At 45.6% G+C, this 23805-nt stretch overlaps 1 protein-coding gene across 1 annotated transcript in view; it reads left to right on the top strand.

The window, feature by feature from the left end:
* Nucleotides 1-23805, top strand: part of LOC138528294 (pepsin A-like) — a 45599-nt gene that overhangs the window by 18761 nt on the left and 3033 nt on the right. The window contains exons 6-8 of the mRNA XM_069639758.1: nt 10666-10782; nt 12815-12959; nt 16780-16878. Coding sequence (XP_069495859.1) covers nt 10666-10782; nt 12815-12959; nt 16780-16878 — 361 coding nt within the window. The remainder of the gene's footprint in view (nt 1-10665; nt 10783-12814; nt 12960-16779; nt 16879-23805) is intronic.

The raw sequence follows: 23805 nt of genomic DNA on the forward strand, positions 1-23805 counted from the left end.
CACCTTACAGGCATACCCCTCACCATGAATTCCAGCCACCCTAGCCGTCCCCCACCTTACAGGCATACCCTGCACTATGAATTCCAGCCACCCTAGTCCTCTCCCCACCTTACAGGCATACCCCGCACTATGAATTCCAGCCACCCAAGCCCTCTCCCCACTTTACAAGCATACCCCTCACCATGAATTCCAGCCACCCTAGCCGTCCCCCACCTTACAGGCATACCCTGCACCATGAATTCCAGCCACCCTAGCCCTCTCCCCACTTTACAAGCATACCCTTCGCCATGAATTCCAGCCACCCTAGCCCTCTCCCCACCTTACAGGCATACCCCGCACCATGAATTCCAGCCACCCTTGCCCTCTCCCCACTTTACAGGCATACCCCGCACTATGAATTCCAGCCACCCTAGCCCTCTCCCCACCTTACAGGCACACCCCGCACCATGAATTCCAGCCATCCTTGCCCTCTCCCCACTTTACAAGCATGCCCTTTGCCATGAATTCCAGCCACCCTAGCCCTCTTCCCACCTTACAGGCATACCTCTCACCATGAATTCCAGCCACCCTTGCCCTCTCCCCACTTTACAGGCATACCTCTCACCATGAATTCCAGCCACCCTAGCCCTCTCCCCACCTTACAGGCATACCCTGCACCATGAATTCCAGCCACCCTAGCCCTCCCCCCACCTTACAGGCATACCCTGCACCATGAATTCCAGCCATCCTAGCCCTCTCCCCCACCTTACAGGCATACCCTGCACCATGAATTCCAGCCACCCTAGCCCTCTCCCCACCTTACCGGCATACCCTGCACCATGAATTCCAGCCACCCTAGCCCTCCCCCCACCTTACAGGCATACCCAGCACCATGGATTCCAGCCACCCTAGCCCTCTCCCCACCTTACAGGCATACCCCGCAACATGAATTCCAGCCACCCTTACCCTCTCCCCACTTTACAGGCATAACCCGCACTATGAATTCCAGCCACCCTAGCCCTCTCCCCACCTTACAGGCACACCCCGCACCATGAATTCCAGCCATCCTTGCCCTCTCCCCACTTTACAAACATGCCCTTTGCCATGAATTCCAGCCACCCTAGCCCTCTCCCCACCTTACAGGCATACCTCTCACCATGAATTCCAGCCACCCTTGCCCTCTCCCCACTTTACAGGCATACCTCTCACCATGAATTCCAGCCACCCTAGCCCTCTCCCCACCTTACAGGCATACCCTGCACCATGAATTCCAGCCACCCTAGCCCTCCCCCCACCTTACAGGCATACCCTGCACCATGAATTCCAGCCATCCTAGCCCTCTCCCCCACCTTACAGGCATACCCTGCACCATGAATTCCAGCCACCCTAGCCCTCTCCCCACCTTACCGGCATACCCTGCACCATGAATTCCAGCCACCCTAGCCCTCCCCCCACCTTACAGGCATACCCAGCACCATGAATTCCAGCCATCCTAGCCGTCCCCCACCTTACAGGCATACCCTGCACCATGAATTCCAGCCACCATAGCACTCCTCCCACCTTACAGGCATACCCAGCACCATGAATTCCAGCCACCCTAGCCCTCCCCCCACCTTACAGGCATACCCTGCACCATGAATTCCAGCCACCATAGCACTCCCCCAACCTTACAGGCATACCCAGCACCATGAATTCCAGCCACCCTAGCCCTCCCCCCACCTTACAGGCATACCCAGCACCATGAATTCCAGCCACCTTAGCCCTCTCCCCACCTTACAAGCCTACCCCTCCCATGAATTCCAGCCATCATATCCCTCTCCCCACCTTACAAGCCTACCTCTCCCATGAATTCCAGCCACCCTAGCCCTCTCCCCACCTTAAAGCATCCCCCTCACCGTGAATTCCAGCCACTCTAGCCCTCTCCCCACCTTAAAAGCCTACCCCTCCCATGAATTCCAGCCACCTTATCCCTCTCCCCACCTTAGAAGCATAACCTCGCCATGAATTCCAGCCACCCTAGCCCTCTCCCCACTTTACAAGCATACCCCTCACCATGAATTCCAGCCATCGTATCCCTCTCCCCACCTTACAAGCATAACCTCGCCATGAATTCCAGCCACTCTAGCCCTCTCCCCACCTTACAAGCCTACCCCTCCCATGAATTCCAGCCACCTTATCCCTCTCCCCACCTTACAAGCATAACCTCGCCATGATTTCCAGCCACCCTTGCCCTCTCCCACCTTACAGGCATACCCTCACCATGAATTCCAGCCACCCTAGCACTCTCCCCACTTTACAAGCATACCCCTCACCATGAATTCCAGCCACCCTATCCCTCTACCCACCTGACAAACATAACACTCACCATGAATTCCAGCCACCCTAGCCCTTCCCCACCTTACAAGCATACCCCTCACCATGAATTCCAGCCACCCTAGCCCTCTCCCCACATTACAAGCATACCCCTAACCATGAATTCCAGCAACCCTAGCCCTCTCCCCACCTTACAAGCCTACCTCTCCCACGAATTTCAGCCACCTTATCCCTCTCCCCACCTTACAAGCATAACCTCGCCATGAATTCCAGCCACCCTTGACCTCTCCCCACTTTACAAGCATACCCCTCACCATGAATTCCAGCCACCCTAGCCCTCTCCCCACCTTACAAGCGTACCCCTCACCATGAATTCCAGCCACCCTAGCCCTCTACCCACCTGACAAGCATACCCCTTACCATGAATTCCAGCGAACCTAGTCCTCTCCCCACCTTACAAGCATTCCCTCATCATGAATTCCAGCCACCCTTGCCCTCTCCCACATTACAGGCATACCCCGCACCATGAATTCCAGCCACCCTTGCCCTCTCCCCCACTTTACAAGCATACCCCTCACCATGAATTCCAGCCACCCTTGCCCTCTCCCCACTTTACAAGCATACCCCTCACCATGGATTCCAGCCGCCCTAGCCCTCTCCCACCTTACAGGCATACCCCGCACCATGAATTCCAGCCACCCTAGCCCTCTCCCCACCTTACAGGCATACCCCACACCATGAATCCCAGCCACCCTTGCCCTCTCCGCACTTTACAAGCATACCCCTCACCATGAATTCCAGAGACCTTAGCCCTCTCCCCACCTTACAAGCATACCCCTCACCTCAGGAAGTGTTTGTGGTCCATCCTAAATCTGGTGTACCTGATTAAATCCAAAGCTGCCAGTATGATGGAGTCAAGACAAGTTGGGGGTGGGGGCCTTTCTTTCATTTCTGTTTTTTAACTGCATTCTCACTCGTTTTTACTGCTGCATCTCTGGGCATTTGAGGATTGGCAGGTATAGTGATGCAGTGAGATCCCCCTAGAGCTTGCTCGAGCTGAGAACCCTGAAAAGCAACTCAAGATTAAGGGGTACTTAGAACATTAGGAAGCACCAGGAGTCAGAGACACACTGAGAACCATGTGAAGCTCTTTGAACCTCAGGGGAACTGAGGACCATGTGAAGCACCATGCGGGCACTAGGAAGCTTAAACAACACCTTCGTCCTGAGGAGATGTTAGAACCCTTAAAATAACCTGCACTTTAGAGATGCTGAGAAGCCTAACAAAGGTCCTGGAGCCTGAGGGACACCGAGAACCATGTGAAGCGCTTTGAACCTCAAGGGAACTAAGGACCATGTGAAGCACCATGCAGGCTCTGGGGAGCTTGGAAAACACCTTCACCCTGCGTAGAGTTTAGAACCCTTTAAAGAGCCTGCAACTGAGAAATGCTAAGAAGCCTATCAAAGTTGCTGGAGCCTGAGGTACACTGAGAACCATGTGTAGGACCATGCCGGCACTTAGGAGCTTGAAAAACACCTTAAAACTGAAGGTTTGTTAGTACCCTTTAAAAAGCCTAAACGTGAGAGATGCTGAGAAGCCTAACACAGGTCCTGGAGTGTGAGAGGGCACTGAGAACCATGTGAAGCGCTTTGAAGCTGAGGGGAACTGAACATGTGGGCCTTGGGGAGCTTGAAAAAAACATTCAAGCTGAGCAGATGTTAGAACCCTTAAAAGAGCCTGAACTTTAGAGATGCTGAGAAGCCTAACAAAGGTCATGGAGTGTGAGAGGGCACTGAGAACCATGTGAAGCGCTTTGAAGCTGAGGGGAACTGAACATGTGGGCCTTGGGGAGCTTGAAAAAAACATTCAAGCTGAGCAGATGTTAGAACCCTTAAAAAAGCCTAAACCTGAGAGATGCTGAGAAGCCTAACAAAGGTCCTGGAGTGTGAGAGGGCACTGAGAACCATGTGAAGCGCTTTGAAGCTGAGGGGAACTGAACATGTGGGCCTTGGGGAGCTTGAAAAAAACATTCAAGCTGAGCAGATGTTAGAACCCTTAAAAAAGCCTAAACCTGAGAGATGCTGAGAAGCCTAACAAAGGTCCTGGAGTGTGAGAGGGCACTGAGAACCATGTGAAGCGCTTTGAAGCTGAGGGGAACTGAACATGTGGGCCTTGGGGAGCTTGAAAAAAACATTCAAGCTGAGCAGATGTTAGAACCCTTAAAAGAGCCTGCACTTTAGAGATGCTAAGAAGCCTAACAAAGGTCCTGGAGTGTGAGAGGGCACTGAGAACCATGTGAAGCGCTTTGAACCTGAAGGGTGCTGAGGACCATGTGAAGCACCAATGCCGGCCCTCGGAAGCTTGAAAAACACCTGAAAACTGAGGAGATGTTAGAACCCTTAAAAAAGCCTAAACCTGAGAGATGCTGAGAAACCTACAAAGGTCCTGGAGTCTGAGAGCATCACTGTGAAGTCCGAGAGATGCCAAGGACATGTTTCAGCTGTTGCGTTTTCAGAAAGCGCCCAGACTCTAAGAAGGGTGAAGGGAGGTTTTGGTAAGGAATGTAAGTAGTGTATTGTCACTTAGTTTGCTATAAAGAAATCGGTTAACTATTGTGCAGGTCTTTTATCAGCAAAATAAGTGGAGCCCTTTAGTAAAGTATTTCCACATAGTTCGCTGAAAATAAAACCTGAAAAAATATTTTTTTAGGACTTATTTTATATTGAATAATGGAATGGACAAGGCTAGTTTATAACTATGTTCTTGAGTTTGAGGGAAAGCAACTGCAAAGTTTAGATTTTCCTGGCAAAATAAATGAAAGATTCTCACCACGTTTCCTAACAAAATCTCCAACTGCAGTCCCTTTTCTAGTTTGTTTTTCACCTGTTCTGTGCATTTTGAAAACTTCAAAACTCCTTTTTTTCATTAATTCAACGCACATCTACTGATTTAGTGATGTTTTTAATTTCGCTAAATTGGGGACATATAATGCACAACTAAACAAAAACAAATGATCGAAGTGAAATTGCCAAATGACCCACATTTCTCCCCAGTGGCTCTTTGATGTGAAATTATTTATGAAATGTGGCTTTCATGAAAGCATCTTTAGTAATCCACTGACTCGCCAATCAGAAGCCCTGATTCCTCATGCGCACCACTCAAAAGGACTGTACATAGTCCATGAATTCGAGTGTAGGAAAAGGGGTGCACTTCTGTTGTGATGACCAACATATGCTCACACTTAACATATAGTCACCCGAGTGGTGCTCATGGCATCCTCTTGTGGAGGTGAAAGGCGTGTAATTGACTTTGCACCAGCCCTACTAGCCATACTAGCTAGATATAGGCACCGGCCTAGTAGCACTTTTTCTGAATCTTCAGATGTTTGTATCATGCAATGGAATGAGGTCATTGTTCATATTACCACTGCCTGCCACTCATTTCCTCACTCTGAGAAGTGTGAAAGTCTTCATCAGGTAACACTGGCATGTGCTGAGTCCTCCTCAGCCCCACAAGAGTCTCAATGCTACCGGCAGGTCATAGTTAATTTCCCAACCTCATAGTAACTCCCTGTCCTGCACTCATTCTGGAAGTCTCAGAAGGATGACCACTCTAACTAAGCGCATACCTTTCCTCTGATTAGTTCATCCCCGCCCTAACCATCCTCACACGTGAGAGTCTTATTAAATCAGCACACTGCAAAACTATGCATGGCAATAGGACCCAGTCGAGCATTGAAGGCAACAAGAGGTGACACATTCTTCCACAGCCCATCAGGTCTTTCAGAGGTAGGAGGCTCCTGATTAACCGAGCTGTGTAAATTGTGCATTTCCAGTGCCTATATCATATGTCTGTCAGTACAATTGAAAATAACACGCAGAATTGAAAGGAACAAGTTCAAATGCCACAAACACCCACCAAGCGAAGGAGGCTGGGGATGGCCAGCTGCTTCCCAGTGCTCCCATGTTACATTAGAAGGGCAGAGACTGGCCAGTCCTCCCTTTGTCTCTTTGTTTTGTTTGCATTCTGGTAGCTGTCCTTTTCCTTTTTCACCTTCCTCGAGAACATCATAGACAAGATCAAGAATGAAAGCAGAGCCCTCTTCAAAGCCATCAAGCGTTTCATCAACCATCGTCTTGACCCACCCGTACTGCACTCCATTGAAAAACCTCCCACCATCAACTCTTTCTCTGTCTACACGATCTGCATGACCCACCATCACATACACACAAACGTCACAACTGACAGCACACTAAATATCCTTTCTCACAAAACCACAACTACCTGGACAACTTTCAAGACACTCACCAGGGAAGACCTGCCTGCCTCCCTAGTATCCATGGAGGTCACATTGTATGTAGACAAGATCATCCCTGCCTCCGTAGTCAAGACCCTTATGAATAAAGGACTCCTCCCTTACCTGACAATGATCATCTGCTCCCTTACTCAAGACACCTTACCGTTCACCCTCAAGACAGAACAAAACGGCCTTATTTTCAAGAAACCAACACTGGACCCAGAAGACATCAGCCACTATTTCCACGTCACCTATATTGTCTTCCCAGGTAATTGCTACCAAATTAGCTCTAGACCCGGATATAGCATAGAAGCAGGTAGCATCAAGGTTATCGATGATGCCCTTAGCATCCTGCAATTTGGGGATGCTTGTCTCTTGGTGCTTCTCTACACTGTTGAGCACCTGACACTCACCGACACTCTACATTGTCCCATGAGGATCTGAGAAACTGTCCTCGGCTGAGTTATGTCATAACTTGCTACTCACCAACAATTTGTCAAAATGTATTTCTCCACATATCCAAATCTACCCATGCCCTGTAGTGTCCTGCAAGGATCCATCCTTTCCCCATGTCCTGTAGTGTCCTGCAAGGATCCATCCTTTCCCCATGCCCTGTAGTGTCCTGCAAGGATCCATCCTTTCCCCATGCCCTGTAGTGTCCTGAAAGGATCCATCCTTTCCCCATGCCCTGTAGTGTCCTGCAAGGATCCATCCTTTCCCCATGTCCTGTAGTGTCCTGCAAGGATCCATCCTTTCCCCATGCCCTGTAGTGTCCTGCAAGGATCCATCCTTTCCCCATGCCCTGTAGTGTCCTGCAAGGATCCATCCTTTCCCCATGCCCTGTAGTGTCCTGCAAGGATCCATCCTTTCCCCATGCCCTGTAGTGTCCTGCAAGGATCCATCCTTTCCCCATGCCCTGTAGTGTCCTGCAAGGATCCATCCTTTCCCCATGCCCTGTAGTGTCCTGCAAGGATCCATCCTTTCCCCATGCCCTGTAGTGTCCTGCAAGGATCCATCCTTTCCCCATGCCCTGTAGTGTCCTGCAAGGATCCATCCTTTCCCCATGTCCTGTAGTGTCCTGCAAGGATCCATCCTTTCCCCATGTCCTGTAGTGTCCTGCAAGGATCCATCCTTTCCCCATATCCTGTAGTGTGCAAGGATCCATCCTTTCCCCATGTCCTGTAGTGTCCTGCAAGGATCCATCCTTTCCCCATGCCCTGTAGTGTCCTGCAAGGATCCATCCTTTCCCCATGTCCTGTAGTGTCGTGCAAGGATCCATCCTTTCCCCATGCCCTGTAATGTCCTGCAAGGATCCATCCTTTCCCCATATCCTGTAGTGTCCTGCAAGGATCCATCCTTTCCCCATGCCCTGTAGTGTCCTGCAAGGATCCATCCTTTCCCCATGCCCTGTAGTGTCCTGCAAGGATCCATCCTTTCCCCATGCCCTGTAGTGTCCTGCAAGGATCCATCCTTTCCCCATGCCCTGTAGTGTCCTGCAAGGATCCATCCTTTCCCCATGCCCTGTAGTGTCCTGCAAGGATCCATCCTTTCCCCATGCCCTGTAGTGTCCTGCAAGGATCCATCCTTTCCCCATGCCCTGTAGTGTCCTGCAAGGATCCATCCTTTCCCCATGCCCTGTAGTGTCCTGCAAGGATCCATCCTTTCCCCATGCCCTGTAGTGTCCTGCAAGGATCCATCCTTTCCCCATGCCCTGTAGTGTCCTGCAAGGATCCATCCTTTCCCCATGCCCTGTAGTGTCCTGCAAGGATCCATCCTTTCCCCATGTCCTGTAGTGTCCTGCAAGGATCCATCCTTTCCCCATATCCTGTAGTGTGCAAGGATCCATCCTTTCCCCATGTCCTGTAGTGTCCTGCAAGGATCCATCCTTTCCCCATGCCCTGTAGTGTCCTGCAAGGATCCATCCTTTCCCCATGCCCTGTAGTGTCCTGCAAGGATCCATCCTTTCCCCATGTCCTGTAGTGTCGTGCAAGGATCCATCCTTTCCCCATGCCCTGTTGTGTCCTGAAAGGATCCATCCTTTCCCCATGCCCTGTAGTGTCCTGCAAGGATCCATCCTTTCCCCATGCCCTGTAGTGTCCTGCAAGGATCCATCCTTTCCCCATGTCCTGTAGTGTCGTGCAAGGATCCATCCTTTCCCCATGCCCTGTTGTGTCCTGCAAGGATCCATCCTTTCCGAATGCCCTGTAGTGTCCTGCAAGGATCCATCCTTTCCCCATGCCCTGTAGTGTCCTGCAAGGATCCATCCTTTCCCCATGCCCTGTAGTGTCCTGCAAGGATCCATCCTTTCCCCATGCCCTGTAGTGTCCTGCAAGGATCCATCCTTTCCCCTTTGATCTTTAATCTTTATCAGGAACTTCTTGCATCACTCCTAGCTCCACACAACATCGACATCCATCAATATGCAGACGACACACAGCTCCATCAGAGACATCCAGAGGCGTAAGTCCTGGCTTACATTAATCCAATCCTGGATGCCCAGTGTCTTCCAGAAATTCAACCCCGCCAAGACCGAATTCCTACTGCTGACCAACGACCTTGAGCATCCAAAACTGGATCTCTGCCATTAACATCTAAGACTTCAGATCCTAGATGCAAAACTATGCAAAGCACCTTGGGTTCCACATCAACAGTCACCACAGCTTTGCATAGCAAGGAAGAAATAAACAGCATTTTACCAACTTTGCCTCCTGCAGAAAAGCAATCTTGTCATCCCAACAAGCAACTTCACATGTGCTCTCCTATCCGGAAGGCCTTGTTGCGACCACCCTGGGACCCTATAGATGTGTCCTGAGTGCTAAAGCATGTCGCACCAAAGGACTCTGTAATTCCTCCACATCACTCCACCCTCATCAGACTGAACAACCATATATAACCTTCAAATCCTCCTGTATCATCCACAAGGCTGTCTCCATGATGCTCCTAAGCTACCTTGCTGTGAAGGTCAGCATCTCCAGACGCCAATGATCCCCCAGAAGCAAGGGCAGGTATAGACTTGGCCTCCCCTATTTCAGGAAGGAAGGAACCAGAAGACAGACCTTCTCTGACTCTGCCCACATGCTATGGAATATCCTGCCCAGAATCAGCAGTATCATCACCTTGATTCCACATTTCAGACTCTCCTCAAGGAGTGATCTGCCCTAACCCCTAGGCCCACACACCCTCCTGATTATACATGTCTTTACTGCCGCATTGCCAGGCCTCTGCCTCCCCTCTCTGCTTCCCTCACCACGTTCTCCCCCCTATGAACTGTAAAGTGCTCAGTTGCTTCCCGAAGCTAGGTCTGCACTCAATAAAGAACCTACAAATAATACCATGTATAATAATTATAATATTAATAAGAATACAAGTAATAAATGCTGCACTACAAGCCCCAGAATCCACAGGTGAACCATGGAATTCATGGACTGCTCATGGCTAGCCTGGGATCACATGAGAGTTCTGGCTCCTTTTGTCTGAGCTGCAGTGAAGGTGGTCGTATTCTCGATGTTCCATCTTTTTTCTGCTGTGCCAACGCCATTGGGCTTCTGAACTTGGCAAATCCCCCACAGAGCTCCAAGGATGCTGCGGGTAACTGCCACCCTTCTCCTACCAAACATGGTGCTTTTTCCTTCTAAAAAAAGGGACCAATGACTGGAGTGGAAGGTGAGCACTAGATTTCATGCTGTAGGTTTAACACACTAGGTTCAGGGTAGACTTAAGGAACACTGACCCCAATTCCTTCTATCCAGGGAATAATGTAACATGACAGATAGGAGGGTACATGCCAGCAGAGTTATTGCTTGCAGTGGGTGAAAGGGGCAACCCCAATGCAGGTCCCACTGAGCAACTCAGAATAGTGCAGAGTGGTTTGTTTGGCAAGGAAAGCCATTGGCAGATTGTGAGCACGTGCTTGCATGCCTTCCGGATGTCAGATATATAACAGTTGTTCTTTGTACCATTACTGTATCCTTACTGCAATCCATCACCCGCACAGCGCATTGTTTCCGTTCACTCCTTGGTGCAAGCTTGGCGTGCCACACGTCTAACATCTACCTCTGCGTTCCTCTTTCTCATAGACACGGGGAGAGCGGTAGCGTGGTCATCTTTGGAGGTATCGACCCTTCGTACTACTATGGATATCTTCACTGGGTTCCTGTGTCCGAGGAGGCGTACTGGCAGATCACCATGGCTGGGTACAGTATCCCTCTCTAGAGCTGATGACTATACAGAAGGGGAGTGGCAGGGGCGGCACACCATAGAAGGTGACCAGAACACATAGGACTGCACATCTCCATGACAACCATGGCTCAGTTCATTGGTTGCCCATTGGCTGAATTTCCCTTGGAAATTGACCTTGTTCAATCCTTGCTTTAGTCTAAGAGCTGATGAGCAATGACTTGTGAGCTCCAGAACATTCTTCTCCTTTAAGGCCAGACCCTGAGGGGGCAATATTATATATGTCCAAGTACTCAAACATTCCATGATGGTTCACACATGTCAATGATTCACCATTTGGGGGTTTTGTCTAATGCTGGCTTTATGTGAAATCCTCACAGCAAGAATTTCAAAATGGCTGCATGTCATTGAGGTGGGACGGCCATCCCATAAGGCACTTACCATCAATCAGAACACGCCACACATTTTACCCTGTCCAAAGATAATCCAATTCTTCACGCCACAGTGACATCGCATTATCGGCCATTATGGCATGAAGCATGACATTGAGGTGGAGCGGCCATCCCATAAGGCACTTACCATCAATCAGAACACGCCACACATCTTACCCTGTCCAAAGATAATCCAATTCTTCACGCCACAGTGACATCGGATTATCGGCCATTATGGCATGAAGCATGGCATTGAGGTGGGGCGGCCATCCCATAAGGCACTTACCATCAATCAGAACACGCCACACATCTTACCCTGTCCAAAGATAATCCAATTCTTCACGCCACAGTGACATCGCATTATCGGCCGTTACACACATATTCACACAGGAATAGCTGTCCTCTTTCAAGAATGTTCAGAACATGTCCTTGATTTGTATTCACTGCATTCAAAGTCCCTGTCTTTATCATGGCTGAACATTGGTAAAGGAATATTTTTACTTTCAGATCATCCATATCCGACCCACCTTCTAAACCTCCATTATTATATTCATTCAGATTTATGTCCTCATTAGTAGGAAGTTCTGGCAAGGTCTCTGCATTTATTTCTGTAAGACTTTTTTATGTTCTTGAGTAAAGGGGTAATTCCCACTCAGAGAAACACACTGTGTCCAGACAGTTAAAGGATGGTTAACCTCATTGATCACCTTAGGGAGTATATACAAGATCCCAACACGGCAGGTTGCAGAGGATCCAGGATCTGTTTTGCAGAGAAGAAGCCCAATCTTCCTGGTCACAAGCGTTAAGCAAAATTCACAGACAGATCTGCCTTCCTCTAAAACCAAGTGTCTGGGAATGAAAGATGTCTTATGCTCAGCGAGATACAAGGGACAAAATAAATGAAAATGCATCAAGTACTCTGCCGCATTTCGACAAAAAGGGCAAGAAATCCACTCGTGCTCTTTGGAATTCCATACTGAAGCGGTGGAATGCAATCGCACACCGCTGAAGCTCATTTGGAAAATGGTCACATGATATGTAATGTGTGATGACCAGAGAAGGTAGGGCGGGGTCCCCCGAGAAGCAAGACAGTGCTTCATGAGATCTTTTCAAGGATTTAGTAATTTCACTGTATGTCCTAGCAGTTACATCAAGCCACAGAAGGTCAGCCCTGTATATCTATATCTAATATATGTTACCGGCTTGGTACTACCACAGCACTAGTATTCTGTGAACTGCACTAAAGGATGGGGTTGCAATATGAAGCTAGGCATTAATGTCCTCAAATCATAACATTCAAAAGTACCCACATAGCAATAGATAAAGATCTAGGATCCCTCTTCCAGACACATGGAGCTTTCCGAGTCCAGGCTTACAGAGTTCAGACCTGCCATTCAGCTCGTGTGGTATACAGTGTCATGATGCACTCCTACAAATAAGAGTGGCTCTCCATGCCAGCACGGTTGAGGACTGTATGCACTAAAAATAGCACATCTGAACAACACATGCAGAGAAGGTCCCAAGGGTACACTAATTCCACAATTGACACGGTTAAGGGATGTACTCTACACGGACGCCCCAAGAATTGATTGAAGGTGTCTTGTTCCTCCTTCCACAGAATCACCATTAATGGAAACGTGGTTGCTTGTGATGGCGGCTGCCAAGCAATGGTGGACACTGGCACGTCTATGCTTGGCGGCTCAGTTCTTGGCATTTTAAACATCCACAATGCTATTGGGGCGACTCAGAACTCTAACGGAGAGGTAAGTCTTGCAGGCTTCTCATCATTACTGTGGAATCAAAGCATTAATGTAATTCCCACATGGGAGATCCCGGCATATTATGATCCTCGGCATATAATGATCCCAGGCATATTATGATCCCTAACATATTATGATCTCTGGCATATTATGATCTCTGGCATATTATGATCCCTGACATATTATGATCTCCAGCATATTATGATCCCTGACATATTATGATCTCTGGCATATTATGATCCCTGGCATATTATGGTGATATTATGATATCTGACATATTATAATCCCTGGCATATTATGATCCCTGGCATATTATGGTGATATTATGATCTCTGGCATATTATGATCCCCAGCATATTATGATCTCTGGCATATTATGATCCCTGGCATATTATGGTGATATTATGATCTCTGGCATATTATGATCCCCGGCATATTATGATCTCTGACATAGTATAATCCCTGGCATATTATGATCCCTGGCATATTATGGTGATATTATGATCTCTGACATATTATAATCCCTGGCATATTATGATCTCTGGCATATTATGATCCCCGGCATATTATGATCCCTGGCATATTATGGTGATATTATGATCTCTGGCATATTATGATCTCTGGCATATTATGATCCCTGGCATGTTATGATCCCTGACATATTATGATCCCCGGCATATTATGATCCCTGGCATATTATGATCCCTGGCATATTATGGTGATATTATGATCCCTGGCATATTATGATCTCCAGCATATTATGATCCCCGGCATATTATGATCCCTGGCATATTATGGTGATATTATGATCCCTGACATATTATGATCCCCGGCATATTATGATCCCTGGCATATTATGGTGATATTATGATCCCTGACATATTATGATCCCTGGCATATTATGATCTCCAGCATATTATGATCCCCGGATTATTATGATCCCTGACATATTATGATCTCTGGCATATTATGATCCCTGGCATATTATGGTGATATTATGATCCCTGGCATATTATGATCTCCAGCATATTATGATCCCCGGCATATTATGATCCCTGACATATTATGATCCCTGACATATTATGATCCCCAGCATATTATGATCCCTGGCATATTATGATCCCCGGCATATTATGATCCCTGGCATATTATGGTGATATTATGATCTCTGGCATATTATGATCCCTGGCATATTATGGTGATATTATGATCCCTGACATATTATGATCTCTGGCATATTATGATCCCTGGCATATTATGGTGATATTATGATCTCTGGCATATCATGATCCCTGGCATATTATGGTGATATTATAATCCCTGACATATTATGATCTCTGGCATATTATGATCCCTGGCATATTATGATCCCTGACATATTATGATCCCCGGCATATTATGATCCCCAGCATATTATGATCCCTGACATATTATGATCCCCAGCATATTATGATCCCTGACATATTATGATCCCCGGCATATTATGATCCCTGGCATATTATGGTGATATTATGATCCCTGACATATTATGATCCCCGGCATATTATGATCCCTGGCATATTATGGTGATATTATGATCCCTGACATATTATGATCTCTGGCATATTATGATCCCTGACATATTATGATCCCTGACATATTATGATCCCCGGCATATTGTGATCCCTGGCATATTATGGTGATATTATGATCTCTGGCATATTATGATCCCTGGCATGTTGTGGTGATATCATGATCCCTGACATATTATGATCTCTGGCATATTATGATCCCTGGCATATTATGGTGATATTATGATCCCTGACATATTATGATCTCTGGCATATTATGATCCCTGGCATATTATGGTGATATTATGATCTCTGGCATATTATGATCCCCGGCATATTATGATCCCTGACATATTATGATCTCTGGCATATTATTATCCCTGGCATATTATGATCCATGGCATATTAAGATCCCTGACATATTATGATCCCTGACATATTATGATCTCTGGCATATTATGATCCCTGGCATATTATGATCTCTGGCATATTATGATCCCTGGCATATTATGGTGATATTATGACCTCTGGCATATTATGATCTCTGGCATATTATGATCCGTGGCATATTATGATCCCTGACATATTACGATCCCCAGCATATTATGGTGATATTATGACCTCTGGCATATTATGATCTCTGGCATATTATGATCTCTGGCATATTATGGTGATATTATGATCCATGGCATATTATGATCCCTGACATATTATGATCCCTGACATATTATGATCTCTGGCATATTATGATCCCTGGCATATTATGATCTCTGGCATATTATGATCCCTGGCATATTATGGTGATATTATGACCTCTGGCATATTATGATCTCTGGCATATTATGATCCGTGGCATATTATGATCCCTGACATATTACGATCCCCGGCATATTATGGTGATATTATGACCTCTGGCATATTATGATCTCTGGCATATTATGATCTCTGGCATATTATGGTGATATTATGATCTCTGGCATATTATGATCTCTGGCATATTATGGTGATATTATGATCTCTGGCATATTATGATCCCTGGCATATTATGGTGATATTATGATCCCTGGCATATTATGATCCCTGGCATATTATGGTGATATTATGATCTCTGGCATATTATGATCTCTGGCATATTATGGTGATATTATGATCTCTGGCATATTATGATCCCTGGCATATTATGGTGATATTATGATCCCTGGCATATTATGATCCCTGGCATATTATGATCCTCGGCATATTATGGTGATATTATGACCTCTGGCATATTATGATCCCTGGCATATTATGATCCCCGGCATATTATGGTGATATTATGACCTCTGGCATATTATGATCCCTGGCATATTATGATCCCCGGCATATTATGGTGATATTATGACCTCTGGCATATTATGATCTCTGGCATATTATGATCCATGGCATATTAAGATCCCTGACATATTATGATCCCTGACATATTACGATCCCCGGCATATTATGATCCCTGACATATTATGATCTCTGGCATATTATGATCCCTGACATATTATGATCTCTGGCATATTATGACTCCCCAGCATATTATGACTCCCTGGCATATTATGACTCCTGGGCATATCATGATCCTGGGTATATTATTATCCCTGGCATATTATGACTCCCTGACATATTATGACTCCCTGGCATATTATGACTCCCTGGCATATCATGATCCTGGGCATATTAGGATCCCTGGCATATTATGACTCCCTGGCATATTAGGATCACTGGCATATTATGACTCCCTGGCATATTATTATCCCTGACATATTATGACTCCCTGGTATATTAGGATCACTGGCATATTATGACTCTCGGGCATAGCATGATCCTGGGCATATTAGGATCCCTGCATATTATGACTCCCAGCATATTATGACCCCGAGCATATTATGACTCCCCGGCATATTATGACCCCCGACATATTATGATCCCCACCATATCATGCTCATGACTCCCATCCATTATTGTAGTAAGAGTGCAGTTAGCCATGTCCCAGATCTATTTTATACTGAGGGTTTTGTCTGAATCTGTGCTCTTTGATCCTCCAACTATCAGTTTCTCCTGTACGTAATCGCTCCCAGTGACCAAACTGTTACTGTTTTCCAAATGTACCTACATTGGCAGCTAATTTCCTAAAATATTTACAGTCAATAATCTTTACATATATAGAGAAACCAGACATCACTTGCTTCTCTGACAATATCTGACGCAATATTCTAACATTTTTGTGTTTGTTTCCAATCCTGTAGTACGTTGTTGACTGTGACAGTATTTTCTACCTCCCGGATATCATCTTCTATATCCACGGGAGAGCATACAATGTGCCGCCCAGAGCCTACATCAACCTGGTAAGAGAGGCATATCCAGCTGGGGGTTCTCCTTATAGTTCATGAAAGCACACGTTGGGTGACATACACCAACATATATGTGAAGCTACTGTGCTAGAAAGCATCCTTTCTTATAACTGAGGAAGTCACTGTAAGACGATAAGGTAATGTACTACATGAACAGTTGACAACACCCAGCCTCTTTTACTCACAAGCAGAGGTTATCCTAATACTAACTTTGCTTTATCTGTATAGTGGTATGTACCTTGAAATGCGGCTCTGAAGCTGCTAACAAAAGCTTGAACAAAGTATTGTCTATAGAGAAATGTGTTAAAGCAAGAGCATTATCCAAACATGCATGATGTAAGGGTTTACTGACTGAAAAATAAGAATTTAGAACAAATTAACCTTATGAAAGTAAAAAAAGAAAATACCTATAGACCAATCCCGTAATGAAGGAGTTATAGGGGAGTCTGGATTGGATCACAGTGAATAGACATTGGAAGGTTGGGATGATGGTATAAGCCAAACTGGTCTGAAATAAACAGGTGCCCCAGTTTGAAGTTCTGGGAGATAGTCCATAAGCAATTCAGCACTGGAGAAACAAAGGTCTGAATAGGAAGAGGTCAGTAGGTGTGGCAGCGTCAGGAGGTTCCTAGGAGTAGGGTTGTTTTACGGAAACATGCCACCATGACGATAGGACCAGAGGAAAGAAAGATTTCCTGACCGCTTCCCAATCATAACACATGGACAAAGCAAAGGCTGGGATGTGTAGCACAATCAGGAAAGAAAAACTCCTTTAGAAGGAGCACTTTCACTATGGAGACCCCCATAAGTGTCCATGTGAAAACCTAGAATTAATGAAATCAAAAAGAGATTTGATTAAAGGCCTAAGTGGTGAGTGATACACGCTAGCGGCACACGAGACTCACCTCTCAGTAGTGGTGCCAAGCTCAAGGCTTACACATTCAATTGACAATGCAAGTTGCTGGTAACAACACGCTCCATGTAGGTTAAGTCAACAGATACAACAATGTAATGTCAACTGTGAGACAGGCATGGCTAAAGAGATGACACAGACACAAGGAGAACTGTTTGAAAACCTTTATGTAGACACTTAGGGTTGGTGTTACGCCTATTTTGCCCTATTCCTAGTTTGAGTTTTCCCTCAACTGATGTAAATAAAAGCCAGTCTAAGTCAGTAAGTCCAAAATAAAATCTATCTTTGTCATAAACCTATGCTTGCCCTCGCATCTAACTAAATGCTGGGTAGGGATTGTCTTACTCAAAAGAATAGTGTTAAAAAGAAAAATTGCTTTGCCCTGGAGCTTTCCTATAGCTCCCTTCCCCAAGTTCACAGTACTCAGGTTCACAAAGTTCCACAGGTCTCTCAGGATTCACTTATCACCAGTTCACGGTATTCATGTTCAAAAGGTTCTGCAGGTCTCTCAGGATCACTTATAAAAAGTTCACAGTACTCAGGTTCAAAAGGTTCCACAGGTCTCTCAGGATCACTTATAACCAGTTCAAAGTACTCAGGTTCAAAAATTTCCACAGGTCTCTCAGAATCACTTATACCAGTTCAAAGTACTCATGTTCACAAAGTTCCACAGGTCTCTCAGGATCACTTATCACCAGTTCAAAGTACTCATGTTCACAAAGTTACACTGGTCTCTTAGGATTCACTTATCACCAGTTCACAATACTCAGGTTCACAAGGTTCCCAGGTCTCTCAGGATCACCTATCACCAGTTCACAATACTCAGGTTCACAAGGTTCCACAGTTATCTCAGGATTCACTTATCACCAGTTATCAATATTCAGGTTCACAAGGTTCCACAGGTCTCTCAGGATTCACTTATCACCAGTTCACAGTATTCATTTTCGCAAAGTTCCACAGGTCTCTCAGGATTCGCTTAGCACCAGTTCAAAGTACTTAGATTCACAAGGTTCCACAGGTCTCTCAGGATCACTTATAATCAGTTCACAGTCGTTAGATTCACAAGGTTACACAGGTCTCTCAGGATCACTTATAACCACTTCACAGTACTCATGTTCTCAAAGTCCCACAGGTATCTCAGGATTCACTTATAACCAGTTCAAAGTACTCAGGTTCACACATTTCCACAGGTCTGTCATGATCACTTATCATCAGTTCAAAGTACTCATGTTCACAAGGTTACACTGGTCTCTTAGGATTCACTTATCACCAGTTCACAATACTCAGGTTCACAAGGTTCCACAGGTCTGTCAGAATCACTTATACCAGTTCAAAGTACTCATGTTCACAAAGTTCCACAGGTCTCTCATGATCACTTATCATCAGTTCAAAGTACTCATGTTCACAAGGTTACACTGGTCTCTTAGGATTCACTTATCACCAGTTCACTATACTCAGGTTCACAAGGTTCCCAGGTCTCTCAGAATCACTTATCACCAGTTCACAATACTCAGGTTCACAAGGTTCCACAGGTCTCTCAGAATTCACTTATCACCAGTTCACAATACTCAGGTTCACAAGGTTCCACAGGTCTCTCAGGATCACGTATCACCAGTTCACAATACTCAGGTTCACAAGGTTCCACAGGTCTCTCAGGATCACTTATCACCATTTCACAGTATTCAGGTTCACAAGGTTCCACAGGTCTCTCATTATCACTTATCACCAGTTCTAAGTACTCATGTTCACAAAGTTCCACTGGTCTCTCAGGATTCACTTCTCACCAGTTCACTATACTCAGGTTCACAAGGTTCCCAGGTCTCTCGGAATCACTTATCACCAGCTCACAATACTCAGGTTCACAAGGTTCCACATGTATCTCAGGATTCACTTATCACAAGTTATCAATATTCAGGTTCACAAGGTTCCACTGGTCTCTCAGGATTCACTTCTCACCAGTTCACTATACTCAGGTTCACAAGGTTCCACATGTATCTCAGGATTCACTTATCACAAGTTATCAATATTCAGGTTCACAAGGTTCCGCAGGTCTCTCAGGATTCACTTATCACCTGTTCACAGTCGTTAGATTCACAGAGTTACACAGGTCTCTCAGTATTCACTTATCACCAGTTCACAGTAGTCATGTTCTCAAAGTTCCACAGGTCTCTCAGGATTCCCTTAGCACCAGTTCAAAGTACTTAGATTCACAATGTTCCACAGGTCTCTCAGGATCACTTATAATCAGTTCACAGTCATTAGGTTCACAAGGTTACACAGGTCTCTCAGGATCACTTATCACCAGTTCTAAGTACTCATGTTCACAAAGTTCCACTGGTCTCTCAGGATTCACTTCTCACCAGTTCACTATACTCAGGTTCACAAGGTTCCCAGGTCTCTCGGAATCACTTATCACCAGCTCACAATACTCAGGTTCACAAGGTTCCACATGTATCTCAGGATTCACTTATCACAAGTTATCAATATTCAGGTTCACAAGGTTCCACTGGTCTCTCAGGATTCACTTATCACCTGTTCACAGTCGTTAGATTCACACAGAGTTACACAGGTCTCTCAGTATTCACTTATCACCAGTTCACAGTAGTCATGTTCTCAAAGTTCCACAGGTCTCTCAGGATTCCCTTAGCACCAGTTCAAAGTACTTAGATTCACAATGTTCCACAGGTCTCTCAGGATCACTTATAATCAGTTCACAGTCATTAGGTTCACAAGGTTACACAGGTCTCTCAGGATCACTTATAACCAGTTCACAGTACTCATGTTCTCAAAGTCCCACAGGTCTCTCAGGATCACTAATCGCCAGTTCACAGTACTTAGATTCACAAAGTTCCACAGGCTACTAAGGATTCATTTGTCTGAACTTAAAGCCCTCTTGTTTACACAAAGTTTCTCCTGTAAAACAGATTCTCTTGTAACAAAGGTTCATCTGGTTTCTTCCGGGGTTCCCTTCCCCAATTTCAAAACTTCAACAGGCTTCTCAGGCTTCCTTTACCCAAGCTCAAAGCCCCTTTGGTTTCAAAAAAAGTTCAATGGGTGTCTTCTGGGATTCCCTTCCCCATATTCAATAGCTTTTCAGTTCTGGTTCAATTTCAGCTTGATGCAAACTTGTCACAAAGTTCATCTATTTCCCTTGGGTCTCCCCTGGTCTTGGCGCAGTTGTTGGGGGGCACAGTCCGCACATTACAGGTCACGCAACTAGGTACCCTGGGTGTTTTCTATGCCCTCTTCTTGCTACTTTCTCATTCTCATAACTACTTTCTTATTCACATGAATTGTAGTTTCTTCAATCTTTCTTGAGGGTGTTTTGCTCATACTTCTCTTCTCGCGCAGCTCACCTTTTCAACCTGCGACTTTTGCTCACACTTTGCTTCTGCGCATATCTCCCCTTTGAAAAAGGGCTTTCTTTCATCACTTAGAGGCTTTTCATGAATGTATCTTCTGTGATACGCAGTCCCTATTATTAGGCACTTCAATTCTCACTGTTCATTCTTCAACGTAGTTAAGAGACTTTCGACAACAAGTATTCTTTCACTCGCGACCACTCCACTACAATGTATTCACTCGCATTCAACACATACTTGGTTTCCCATCATCTGAAACTCATTGGTTGTGCTTCTGAGTTCTCTCTTGCTTTTCTCGTTAGCGTCTTTTCCCCTCAAAGGTCAGGGCTCCCCGCCTGCCCGTTAGGCACTCCTGGGCTCCTGTCTCGACCCAGGGGAACAAACAACTCCTCTGCAACAGGGTGAAAAGAGTCAGCATGCCCTAGATCTCCTCTGAGGAATTCTCTGGCTTCTTGGAGATACGGCTCCTGGCCACGCTTCTTCTTGCCGCCTTACTCTGCAGACTTCAGTGTCTTGGCATTCCGTCCCCCACTGGCTTGTCCTGAGCCAGTCCAGCATCTCCGCTGCTTGCCTTTCTCACCTTTCAGCTCGCTCCTCACCACAACTCCTTTTCTGTTTGAGTCCACATCCTTTATACCACAAAATAAGAATGACTCCATAAATTGGGGCAACATTTACGGAGTCATTTTTATTTTGTGATTTAATGTTTAACGGATTAAGGCTTATTTACCGTTGACCCCGTTGAATTGCGACAATCCTTAAGGTAATCAAAGTAAAGGAAAATTGATTTTAAAGTTGCCCAATCGAAGAGGATATTTAAGGAGTCGGCCATACTATTAGTTGGACTACAAAAAGCCATACATTTATGTTCACCTCCTTTATACATGTGCCAGTCTCTAATAGGTTGCAGATGTAAGGTATTAAAGTCAAGTGCCTGACCTTGCCTGATCTTATTAGTCGGACATGGCTGTATTGAGTGATAGAATTCTCCCACATCCCTCTTCCTCGTCTCTGTACTATGTGTATTCTTACCATAGGGGACCTGCATTACTTGCAGGGGCCTCTTCCTCGTCTCTGTACTATGTGTATTCTTACCATAGGGGACCTGCATTACTTGCAGAGGCCTCTTCCTCGTCTCAGTACTATGTGTATTCTTACCATAGGGGACCTGCATTACTTGCAGAGGCCTCTTCCTCGTCTCTGTACTATGTGTATTCTTACCATAGGGGACCTGCATTACTTGCAGAGGCCTCTTCCTCGTCTCAGTACTATGTGTATTCTTACCATGGGGGACCTGCATTACTTGCAGAGGCCTCTTCCTCGTCTCAGTACTATGCGTATTCTTACCATAGGGGACCTGCATTACTTGCAGAGGCCTCTTGCTCGTCTCTGTACTATGCATATTCTTACCATAGGGGACCTGCATTACTTGCAGAGACCTCTTCCTCGTCTCTGTACTATGCGTATTCTTACCATAGGTGACCTGCATTACTTGCAGAGGCCTCTTCCTCGTCTCTGTACTATGTGTATTCTTACCATAGGGGACTTGCATTTCTTGCAGAGGCCTCTTCCTCGTCTCTGTACTATGTGTAGGGGACCTGCATTACTTGCAGAGGCCTTTTCCTCGTCTCAGTAATGGCTGATGACGTGAAAGGAGGAACAGGATAAGTGTGAAAATACCCCACGAACTCTGAGGGGGGTAGGGTGTATTAGGCTTTGAAAGGGGGGACACCATGTCTCGCCTTCATACATGCTCTTCCCATTCCCCAAGGACCCTCAACTAGGTGCTCCTCCCTCGCTTGTCCACCCCTAGGGTCGGGATCCAAAAGCGTTGGCCCTCCCTGGCCACCTGAATGGAATATCACAGGGGAGTAGGTGAGAGAATGCCTTTAAGCTTCTCACACAACATACATTTTCCAAACATAGTGGTATGTCCATCAGCAGAAAGAATGAACTGTTAGGAGTAAACATTTGGGTAAATAAGATCAAAACAGTTCAAACTTCTAATACTAAATAAATAAAGGACAGAAGTCAATAATGGCCCTGCTTTCAGTGGTCTATTTAGTTCAATGGCGGTAGAAGAATTCTGAAGGTTAGGAAATATGCCATTTTTGGAATCAATTTTAACGACCAGATGTGTGTACGCAAGTACTAGGCCGGCACATTTAGAGGAAAGATCTAGTGGAGTAAATGATCTTTGCACTTGCAGCCATTTTGTGAATTCTCACCAATTAAATGTAAGAAGGTCACTGCCAGTGTTCATGAACTCCTAAATGGCCTCAAATGCTCTTTGTAGATGCTTCAAACCATTGCAAGGATGACTGCCTCCTACAGTGTCCATCTCCATAAACAGTATCTCTATTTAAGGAGAAGAGTATATTGCATGCAAGCACTATTGCATTCTATGCAACTAATCCAGACAGTTTAGTTGAGATACAAAGACAACACCTGTCCAACTATTATTCATCAAAAGCGTTATTTCAGACTGAATACACTAAAAGTTAAACAACATCAATCATGACAACAGCAAAGTGTAATTACAGTCAAAGCTGTAACAGGGAATACAATTCAGAGATGAAATAATATAAACATTAAAAGGTAATGGAAGACAATCAGGTGTAGCACAACACAGGTGCAAGCCTCAGG

The sequence above is a fragment of the Ambystoma mexicanum genome, chromosome 7q (genome assembly GCF_040938575.1).
Source record: "Ambystoma mexicanum isolate Mex_15411 chromosome 7q, UKY_AmexF1_1, whole genome shotgun sequence".
NCBI lineage: Eukaryota > Metazoa > Chordata > Amphibia > Caudata > Ambystomatidae > Ambystoma > Ambystoma mexicanum.